Raw genomic sequence first — 11309 nt, 5'->3', positions numbered from 1 at the left:
GCATACAGCTGGTATGCATGCTGCATTAATAAGTTTTTTTGTTTTAGTTGTAATGTAATTTTGCTTAGTTGAAAATGATTAAATGGTTAAGTTTGATGGCAGCTTGATGTGTTTAGATAATGAATAATTTGTTTAGTTGACTTGTTTTAGTATACAAGTAATGTTTCACAAATTGCTAGACTGATTAGCGGTAATAATTGTGTTTGATAAGTTGATTGACTATAAAAAAACATGTAAGGCTTTGTTGATTGGTAATGAAAATCTGTTTTTCATTCCTTGCTGCACGTTTCTGAGCAAGTAAATTGTTTCATGCTTCTTACTTTGTTCTCTGTTCTTCTTGGCTTAAAAATTCCAACAATAGGTGATTGGGTAATAATAGTTTCTTGGAATTTTGGTGAAATTCTTTGTATAAGTTGGCTAAGGTAAAAGAATGGTGGAGAGACTTGGCACTAACATTTTCACGCGGTCCTGCAAGAAAAAGTTCACAGCACCTCCTCCTGTTAATTCACTCTAAGCAGAAACTAGTCAAAATTAGTCATGCTATTTGGCTGCCCTACCTGTTTGTTTCAAATTCAACAACTCGGTCATAGCCATAGGGCCTCCGTATAGTTCATCATCAAAGCAATCTTCCAGGGCCTTCTGACCACCCTCGTAAGGCACCCAATTCTGGTGCCATATTGATGACACCTACCTTCACCTTTGCTTCTTCTAGGTGTGATGAGCATCGAAAATTTGTTTTGACATTTGTAATCACATCATCACCATTAAAACGAGGAAAACTATCTTTGCTTCCCTGGTGGCAAACTTCAGATCAACACCACTAAAATGTGAATTGTAGTCGTCGTCTCTCCTTGATGTAATTGTGCCAGTACTTGGTATCTGCTGCAGATTGAGAGTTGCGATGTCCTTTAAAGCGAGCATAACTTGTTCATGCGATTCTGCTTGGTTCTGTAATCCAGAACGTAACGTGCTTTAATACCAAATAGTAAGATCAATTCACGGCGAGATAGGGTCTAGAGTTGTAGGGAAGTTGGAAGTTGGAAGTTGAATAGGGCAGAGGCTCTAATGGTGGAATTGAGACACAGAGAGAGAGGAAGAAGATGATGTCTCAAGAATGAGATTGTATATCATAAGAATTCCTTCATGTAATTACAATTACTATATTTAATTCTCTAGTAATTCACTTACAGTTTACAATAGAAAATCTTACTGACTAACAGCAGTTGACCCCACGCCTTCAGCGCTCACTATTTTACCCGTAACAGTTTGGTTGGCAGCTTCAAAAGGAAGCTAACCCAAGAGGATGCAAGTTCTAACCCAGGACAAAATAATGAAGTGAAGCCTGTATAATAATAATTAAGCTCAGAAGTGTTTTATTCTAAGCAAAATAGTTACAGCTTGTTATTTCAGAATTCAAAGCCTGATGATCACAAACATTCTTTATTAATCAGCAACAACTTTTTGTTTGATAATATACTTAAATAAGAAAAGGTGGAAGAAGAGGATGTGCAGGTATATGGCACCTAAGTTCAGCCCATAGCATACTTCTGGGTCCAGTTTCGAGCTGTTGATTCGTACTTGAATTTGTCAGTTTTGCACAAATGAGCAATCTCCGGAACTAGAGGATCATCAGGATTTGGGTCTGTTAGCAGTGAACATATTGACAGCAAAACCTATAGAAAATAGAATATGTAAAGTTGTTTAGATATTTAGATATATAAGCCATTATGCAGTACCCCCAAATCAACCGACAAACTTACTACCTTAGATATGGTGAGTGCAGGACTCCATTGCTCTTTGAGAATGTCTAAGCAGATATTGCCATTGCTGTTTATGTTGGGATGGTAAACCTTGGTCCTGAAGGCAACCTGAAAACAGGTTTTTGTTGGAAAACAGAATAGGGTTAATTTGTTAGATAGTTGGAAACTGTCACAAGGACTCGAGCATGTTTTCTTATAAAAGAAAATATTTTTTTCTATGTTTTGGGAAAATTCCGACTAGGAAATTGTGAGTGCAGTTTAAGTTGTATACCTTGGGAGGTTTAAATGGATAATCAGGTGGGAAATGAATGGTTACAAGAAAAACACCACCAGCATAGGGACTATCGTTTGGACCAATGATGGTTGCTTGCCAATGGAACATATCCTCAGCCACGGGACCTGAAAGTGCAGCCATAAATGGTTAAATTAATCGATAACCAACAATGAATTCGCAGTTGTGGCTAGGCTCAAGAAGGAAGACTTTTCTTCTTTGATTTTTATATTACTCTATACCTGCACTGCATGACGTTGGTGGATCTCTCTGCAAATCCTTCAGCTCCTTCAGTATTCTTTTCGACGCCATTAAAGAAAACTTTGAGACTCAGAAATGGGAATTCAACGAATGTGAATATTAAGTGAAATTACTTCCCAGACGACCTTCATGGGGAGGATACTAATGTATTTATTGGTGGAAATGCAAGTTGCTAGGAAATAGAGGTCCACCAATTCTTTATCATAGTGATGCAAGTGGGCACAGTATATATTCCAGATAAAAAGTTTGCAGTACAGAATCAAGAAATTTAGAAAAGAAAAACCATGGAAGATGTTGAGCCATATAAATAGCACAAAGATATTTTTCATCCACTGAAACTGAGTGGTCATCACTTGATTCATGAACAGCACAAAGATGCCATTTCTAATCATCTTTCTCATCAATCTAGAGGGTCAAAGAAGCCAAATAGAATCATTTGTTTCTAAATGTCGTTTAAAACTTTCCAAGTCAACCATTTCATTCCACGGAATTTGTTCTTTCCGTGGACAAATTTGATGCTTAAATAGAAAATCAATATGTTGATAGTGATCGTATTCGTATGAAGCACCATATGACAGCCACCTTCCCCAAGGGATGGCTTAAATATCAAAAGCCGGGGAGGCTAAATCCATGTTGTATCTTGGAAACAGCTTCTTAGTTGCCACTACACTCTCCACCCACGTCGAGACAGGAAAAATATTCCTTCTTAGCTTAACTGGCTTCTCTGGCTGAGAATCTGAAAAAGCAAAGAAGTTGACATGTCTAAAGAGGCACCACAGAATTTGATCAACAAAATCTACCAAGAGAAAACGGATGCAAATATTCATTGTGAAACGATCTTCTGTCTTCACAAATCTCATCCCCCCCCCCTTTTCCTCTTATTCGAGATCATAAAATTCGATGTTCCTGACAATCTTAAATACAATGGAGGACCAAAGTGGCAATGCAAAACCACACACATATATTAGCAAGTTCCTTTAAATGTACTAAGATCATATTACATAACAAGATACAAGGGAGAACAATAGGTTGTTCTCTGCAAATGTAGCCAATGGATCAAAGCATATCTAAACCCAAAGAAACTGAAGGGGATAATGTGCTTGTTGACAAATACATGAAAGACCCTTGATATACAAATTCAGAATACGATCCAAGAGAAAGAAAAAAAAAAGGGACACATTTTGATGCTTGTAGAAAGTTCCCTAGTTCTGTCAGTTCAGACAACATACCAAAAGGAGCTATTTTCTCAGAGAGAAGAGATAATAGATATGGTGAGAGACTACCAGATTAAATGGCTAATTGTTCATAGTATCTGGCACCCATATCACTTCTTTGCATGATCACAATATTGAGCAGGCTTTTTGTGCCTTTCTCTTCTTTTTCTTCTTCTTCTTTGGAGGCTGGAGAACTACTTTGATGGCCGCATCAAAGACCGCTTTCACATTCTGTATTTTCAGAAGTAGTTTATCAACAATCTTTTCCAAGAGTCGAAAAGATAAGGCTGAAGATAAATTTACCCAAATATCGTACCTGTTGTGTTTTTGAACTACACTCAATGTAAAAAGGTGCTCCAATTAGCTTTCTCAATTCCTCACCCTTTGGGGGAAAAAAATCAAAATTAGGATCTCATGCTTTCAACAAAAATGACAGCATGATGCAACAATGCACATAACTCAGCAGTAGTTGTTACTATAAAAAGCATCTCTGATCAGTACCTGTGCTGTGGTAATGGGCACTGCACCAGGGTGATCTATGAAGAACTGTTTATCTTCTCGAAGATCTACAGTAAGAAAATTTAGTAGCTGTTAGAAAATCATAAAGATGGATGGATGGCTTTAAAGATAAATTTAGCAGTTTCCAATGTCAAATCAACATGGGAAAATGTTCCAGGAATATTTACTAAGGAAAGTTTGGAACAAGAATAAGAAATTACAGTTTGAGAAAATGGAGTGCTTTCATTAGCTTTAGGAAAGGTAAACTTCCATTAGATAGTTGCTTCATAGCTTTCTTTGTTATTCATCTGCCACATGGACTTTTTTTCCTCTTGTGAAACTAATATGCACTTCATTCCCCCACTATCCATAGTGAAATTGACAATTTAACTAACTCCAGACAGAGTGATGAACTCATATGGAAGTAAACCCAGAATATGGTTTCCATGAGAAAATATATTATAGGGCCCAGCTTAGAAATTTTGCGGTTATATTCTTTGTTTCCCATTTTCTTCAAATGTCATCATCTCAGATAATGAACATTTTATTGGATTCATATTCCACTTCAGCATCTCATAGGCTTAGTTCACAATCAGTAACTTCACTATAGTTCCCAAAGATTTTCTTAAAACCAGTAAATAGTGCTCCCAAAATGAATGGCTTTTTCGGAAAGCAGATGGAACTTGTTTCGGTATTCCTTGGTCCCATGGCTAGGAGGAGGTAGGGCTGGGGAGGACATAAGAGCATCAAGATTATTAGACCAACTTCTAATATATCCTAAAGGATTACATTTCATGACTCACTAGGAGAAAATAAATTACTGGAAAACAACAAAATGTAGTCAATTGTAACTGGACTGATAAATTCAACAGGATTTAGTAAGTTTCCCCAAACTTGTCCCTCAAAGCATTCTTTTAAACACATTAAAAAACATACTAATTTGATATATAGGCTTCATTTAGCATTACTTTTCAAAAGCACTTTTGGGAGCCATAAGCAATACAAAAACAAGACAACTTCTGAAGTCAAAAGTACTTTTGAAAAGTGTTTGCGTTTGGAAAAAACACTTCTGGAGTCAAATAACGTTTTTATCCCTCATTTATACCCAAATGTATTTTATGTAATATTTATATAGGGTATACATTATTTCCTTATTAAAATTTGTTTCAAATATATAACTTTATATATTTGATTTTGTAATGGCTATATTTTAATATTTAAAATATAGACTATATATTCAAATTAAATTTTAAAAACAATTAATATTAATTGCTTAAATAATATTTGAAATTTATACCAAAATATTAATAATTAGTTACAATAAATCATTTTTTATATTTTTATTGAAATATCATAATATTAATGAATTTTAACATCATTTAAATGCATATTTTATACTTTACAACATCATGTCTAAAAATGCACTTTTTTTACAGCAATACTAAACACTTGGATCTTAAAGCAAACCTTTCAAAAGCATTTTTCAAAGTCACTTTTTCTTAGCACTTTTCAAAAGCGATGCTAAACTAGCCCATAGTCGAAACAGATTGGTTTTAGGTGCCTTCACCAAGAAGGATAGTCAACTCGAGGCACTACACTACTTCACACACCAAGAGGAACTTCTACCCATTTCTCAAGGACAATGAACTCCCCTCCCCTTCAACCTCTTCCTTTCCCAGGGCACGGAAAATGTGAAGAAAAGGTGTTGGAAATGTTGTAAATTATGGGATTCATTAGGCTTAAACACAACTTATACTATATATATAGAAAAAGAGATTGATTGCAATAAGAGATGATGGAAAGGAAAAATAATTGATAAATGCAAAATAAAAATTGGAGTAGAATCTGACCAAGCTTAGTCCCAACAAGAATAATTGGAACACCGGGTGCATAATGTCTCAATTCTGGAATCCACTGTGGATTTGAAATAGATAAATATTAGCAGGTCAAGTAATTCAAATGTATATCTTCAAAAAAGGCCATGAAAAGCTTAATAGTCTCACTTTCTTAGCAACATTCTCATAGCTAGCTTTGCTAATGAGAGAGAATGCCAGCAAGAAGACATCTGCTCCACGATAGCTCAATGGTCTTAATCTATTGTAATCTTCCTGTCCTGTTCCATGATAGAAAAACTAAATGAAAACTACTAGAATATACATTGGAACTTAGAAGACACAGATAAGGAAAAATTATGGAATCGAAAGTTACCAGCAGTATCCCACAATCCCAGATTAACAGTGTTCCCATCCACTACCACATTAGCACTAAAGTTGTCAAAGACAGTTGGCACATAATCCTGTTTCCGAAGACATTGCACAAAATGGGGAAAATGTTTTAATCACCCTGTCCACCAGTCATCTTAAAGTAATCGCAACAATGAAGCAAGAACTAGACAGTCATGATTACAAAACTAGCATCAACCATAGCTATATGTGGTAAAGTTTTACAGAAAGAAGAAAACTCTAGCACAAGCATGTTCCTCACACCACTGGTAAGGACCAAAATAAAACCCCAATATCATAGCCATCACCCAAGATTCAGCCATGAGATCAACAATAATGAAAATCCCTAAATGGAACTTCCACTCTTCTTTTCTTAACATTCTTCCTCTATATCTTCTTTTCTGTGTGAATTGGTATTTGTGATATTGGCTTGCATCAGGAATTTTTATCAGGACTAATTTACAGATATAGCAATTTCTTTTCTTTCCTCTTTCTAGCAGAAAACTGGTGAAATTTCCAGTTTTAAGGTTTAACATTAATTAGCAGATTAAAAAACTAAGCATCCTTTATCCTAAGATGGTGCATCGAAACTAAAACAGACCAAATCATCACAAACTTGCAAACTATAAATATCTGCAAGTTTTTGCAGCGAAAATCCCCCAAGAAATTGCTTAGATAAACACAATTTATGAAGAATGATTCAATTAGTCAGAATAATATTCTAAACCAAATTCAAGATCCCAATGATAAGTATAATCAAAGGGAAAAAACAAATAAAGAAAATAAGGAAGCATCTTTGAGAAAAAAAAAAAGGAACATTGACGACTACAAACCAGCATAATTTCCGTTTGGTTGCGGAGAAAATAGGGGGGAAATCCAAGTCAAAAAAACATCCTAAGGGTCAACTTTCTTTCTCTTTCCCGCATTTTCCCAAGATACCAAACAGAAAAAAGAAACCCTAAGAGTGAAAACGTACGGTAGGGAAAGTATTGCTGGTGTAGGAAATGAGCAGGCAAGTCTTGCCGACGGCACCGTCACCGACCGTGACGCATTTTATGAACCTGGAAGCACTCATCCTTACGCCACGCGTGATCCGCAGAAGTTGAGTCCGCTATTTCTCTTTCACTCTTTGTTGTCTAAACCCAGACAGAGAGTTGAAAAGCAACCCAAAGTCGAGTGTTGTTGCTAAGGTACAAGAAAGAGGGAAGGATAATAATAATAATAATAATAATAATAATAATAGGATTATTTTTCGAGATATTATATAAATAATTTTTAAATTTCGAATTAATAGACTTGATTTTTCCAATATTTTATCGGGAAAGAAGAGAAACATCATAGGTTGAAAAGGCAATTTATTTACTCTAAAAAATAAAGATAATCAAAATCTGTCTTTAAAAAATTATAAAAAATTTAAGAATAAAAATATATAAAATTCAATAATATCTAAAAAAATTTAAAATGATAAATTAAGGTATTAAATAAATAAATTATTGATTTGATTTATATGAATCGGTAATTAAAGTTTTTATAAAATACTTATTTAATACGTGTTGGAGCTTTACTATTTTTTTTACAAAAAGAGATGACAAATAAACAAAGATCGAGGAGAATCTCAACTCAGATCAACAAGCCTTCTCAATACACCCAGTCCTAACCTCCCTAAAAATCATTCTCGGAAGACATTAAATTAAGACGATGGAGAATTTCAAGTAACACAATGAGCACGTAATAAGGACATCTTAATAAGATAATGAGCCATCTTACTTGAATCACGAAACGACCATTAAAGGAATAAGGTTTGGAAAGACTCTTTCAAATCCAAACAGTCACAAGATAATACACCAAACTCCAACAACTAAGTACGAGGAGAGCGCAACGTATAGATGGCCACTTTGCGATCGGACTCCACCATGACATTGTCGACAGGAGGGGACTTAAGCCATGAGAGAGCCTAACGAATGGCCATAGTTTTAGCCAACACCAGATCCATCCCATCCCACAGTAGAACAACGTGCCCCTTGATGAAGTGGTCGTGATCGTCTCGAATGATAGCTACTAGAGCAATTACCTGCCAATCCACGAGATAACAGCATCCATGTTGCACGTCAAGCACCCAGCCGGTGGTCTCGACCAGTCTGCAACTGTGACGACTACAGCAGTCGCCTTGGGCCAATCCTGAAGGAGCATATCAGCAAAACAGACAATACGTCAGGTTGTGTTACCACGTTCTTCCAACTCAAGAAGTTCTGATGGAACCAAATGCTCCACAAAACGGTGAGATAATGTTCGCTACGAGAGGAGTCCGAAAGCTGCAGCATGTACCAAAGAAAATCAGTGAACAAGCTAGGCGTAGGCACCATACCAAGACTGCTTCAAACAGCAGCAGCAATAGAGAAGTACATAAAGACATGCTCTTGGCTCTCATCATCTCCACAGCTAACAACCTCAAATCAACATTACAGCCCTTCTCGCGTATCCGCGCAACCCCCGCCAAACAAGAGACTTAACTTTCAGAGGAAGAGCCAAGTTCACCAACCGCCGCCTACGACAAAGAATTAGAACTCGATTGAAGAGTGATACGATAGCTCATCTCCATATCATACCGGCTATCCTTTGAGAAGTGCTAAATAAACTGGTCTGGAGGCTCTGAAAACAAGACAGGAATACTAAGAATTTGCGTAGCATCTTAAGGCACCAAAAGTCCCTCAAAGAGGGAATCATTCCAACCCGACCCCATCGGTATTGAACAAGTCTTTCACCAACAAATTTTCAAAACCCGGTAACGCCTCCAATTGAACATAAAAATTGTCAGCATTAGGTAACCACAGGTCCATTAAAAACCTGAATGGAACTCCCATCTCCCACTCTCTAGCGCATCACTTTAAAAAGCAAATGCATGGCCACAAAGACACTCCTCCATGCATAAGAAGGATTACTACCTACTAAAGCATTGAATAAATCCCCATCCGGATAATATTTAACTGTCTAAGTTCTACTAGGAAGAGAGTTTGGAATGGCAAATAGACGCTGACATTGCTTTCCCAACATCGCTTGGACCACGAGGCCCAGTGGAAACCCTTACATGAACTTGAACCTAAACCCCACTAAAAGGAATTCATCGGTTTTTGGAGTTCTAAGCAAGTACTAATTGGGATTGTTGACACCATTTTTTGGATAAAACGGGGTCGACTTGGATTTTTAAAAAAAATGAAAACGGGAGTCGCCACCAATCCTTTTTTGATGAGGTGTGATCGGGTCACCTCAAAAAGTGGTTGTTTTTAATAAATAATTTAATTTTTATTAAAACAACGATTTTGGTCTACGAAATTCAGAAAAATGAGTTCGGGAGTTGGTTACACACGAGGAAGGATTAGCACCCTCGATACGCCCAAAATTGGTACCTAGTTGATTACTTAATGTCTTGATGTCGAAAATTAAAACTTGGAAAGAATTTAAAAATACGATCCCTCTTTATGTTGCGTTATTTTAAAATTACTCGAATGAATTAAAATGGAAAAATGCCTTCTTATCTCGAAGTAACAAGATGTCACATCCAGTAACTTAGGACACAACACATCGTATTTTCGAGAGTAAACTTGCCTTTATTTTTTGTTTAAACCTCATTTATTTCAATTTTTAAAAGGATATTCGGTTACTTAAAATCAACGAGAAAAATCGAAGCCCAGTAAGTTAGGGCACGATTTCGCGAATTTTCTAAATATAGAATATTGCCTTTATTTTTTTGAAATTTTCTTTTTACAAATTTGGGTAAAAATAAACGTAACTTTGAAATAGCGTATGGAAAAAGGGTTGTGTTGATGGAATGACAATTTACAACAAGGAGAAACAATTTATCAAACAATAGGGTACACAAATGAATTATCATAGCATGGAAATATGAATAAACGAAATAATACACATAACGACAACAATTACACGACACATTGAATACAAATGCTAATAATCAAAGTAAACAAAACGAACAATATATAAGAGTCAATTTAAAGAAAATAATAGCTCCAAATGAATGATGTGCAAAGGCATTTCAAAAAAAACAAAAAAAAACAATTCAAATAAATAGAATATATATAAAAAATAACAATGAAAACAAAAAAAAAATAAAACACTTTAAAAATATATATATATATGTACATAAAAATTTTGAAAGATATTCATATAAGTTTATAAGAAATAATATATATATAAAAAAAATAAGAATAAAAATAAATTTAGTATAAAACATCTTTAAATAAATAATAAATATAAAAACTTAAAATAAGTAATGATAGCAGAACATATTTTAAAAATAAATAAATTAAATATGTTGGGGATGTGGTTGAAACGGAATTAAAAGATCGGGTCTTAAACTGCAAATACATGAAACAGGTTGCTAGGGGCTAAATAAAAGGCGCTGAGGACATGGGGGACCGATTGCGCAATATTCCCCGTCCCTGATGCGCGTTGGTCTGTACAGGACCAGATTGAATCAAACGCCAAATTATGTGGCCAAAATTAAATGAAAGGAAAGGCTGCCTTGAATCTGCAGTAGGATTGGAGGGACCAAAGGCGCAAATTACCCATCAGGGCAATAATGCGCAGGTCTTCCTCCCTTAAACGGTGTCGTTTTATCCTATCATTTAAACCCCAAAAATCTGTCACCTGCAACCACATTTTTTTAACCCTAAAAAAACAAACCTTCATGCTCTCAACTCCCTCTTCTCTACTCAGCCAACGGCCTCCCAAGACCTCCGTCGCGCCACCAACGTGGTCGGCGACCGGTGCCGGAAAGTGGTCCCGTTAGCCCCTGCTTCATGGTATCCTTGAAAGCCAAAGCTCTCTCAACCCACGGGAGTCAAAAACAAAGGAGGTTCACGACCTCTTGGACCCGATTCGGGCGACGGAGGAGAGATCCTCTGACGGCGCAACCACGGCCACCCGGTGAGTTCCCCTCCCCTTTATTTTTGCTTTTTGATTTTTAGTTATTTGAAATAGATTTGCAAAAGAAAAAAAATATAAAATAAAATAAGATAAAACAAATAAGTAAGAGAAAACAAAGAGGAAATTGCAAGGATTCAACCTT

At 35.9% G+C, this 11309-nt stretch overlaps 2 protein-coding genes across 7 annotated transcripts; both read right to left on the bottom strand.

The window, feature by feature from the left end:
* Positions 1–365: 365 nt before the first annotated feature.
* LOC107945063 (ubiquitin-conjugating enzyme E2 10) lies at positions 366–2973 on the bottom strand. 6 transcript variants are annotated; one of them, XR_005922257.1, is made up of 7 exons: positions 2274–2973; positions 2032–2159; positions 1764–1868; positions 1524–1673; positions 1189–1342; positions 558–948; positions 366–468 (listed from the first exon to the last, which is right to left on the bottom strand). XR_005922257.1 is itself a non-coding variant. In XM_041108279.1 (5 exons), exons 1-4 carry the CDS (start codon positions 2341–2343, stop codon positions 1530–1532), a joined length of 447 nt encoding a protein of 148 aa, XP_040964213.1. In that variant the 5' UTR covers positions 2344–2973; the 3' UTR covers positions 366–948; positions 1524–1529. The 6 variants fall into 6 exon arrangements, 3 of the variants coding, with proteins under 3 accessions (XP_040964213.1, XP_016734386.1, XP_016734385.1); XR_005922258.1 differs by having other exon boundaries at positions 1211–1342; XR_005922256.1 differs by lacking the exon at positions 1189–1342.
* Positions 2974–3222: 249 nt separating this feature from the next.
* On the bottom strand, positions 3223–7544 carry LOC107945061 (rac-like GTP-binding protein ARAC3). Its single transcript, XM_041108278.1, has 7 exons — positions 7203–7544; positions 6213–6300; positions 6008–6117; positions 5855–5918; positions 4008–4072; positions 3823–3888; positions 3223–3737 (listed from the first exon to the last, which is right to left on the bottom strand). Exons 1-7 carry the CDS (start codon positions 7299–7301, stop codon positions 3633–3635), a joined length of 597 nt encoding a protein of 198 aa, XP_040964212.1. The 5' UTR covers positions 7302–7544; the 3' UTR covers positions 3223–3632.
* Between the last annotated feature and the right edge of the window lie 3765 nt (positions 7545–11309).

This window comes from Gossypium hirsutum, chromosome D12, assembly GCF_007990345.1.
Source record: "Gossypium hirsutum isolate 1008001.06 chromosome D12, Gossypium_hirsutum_v2.1, whole genome shotgun sequence".
In the NCBI taxonomy this organism is placed as follows: Eukaryota; Viridiplantae; Streptophyta; class Magnoliopsida; order Malvales; family Malvaceae; genus Gossypium; species Gossypium hirsutum.
This window is presented reverse-complemented; position numbering and strand designations above follow the sequence as displayed.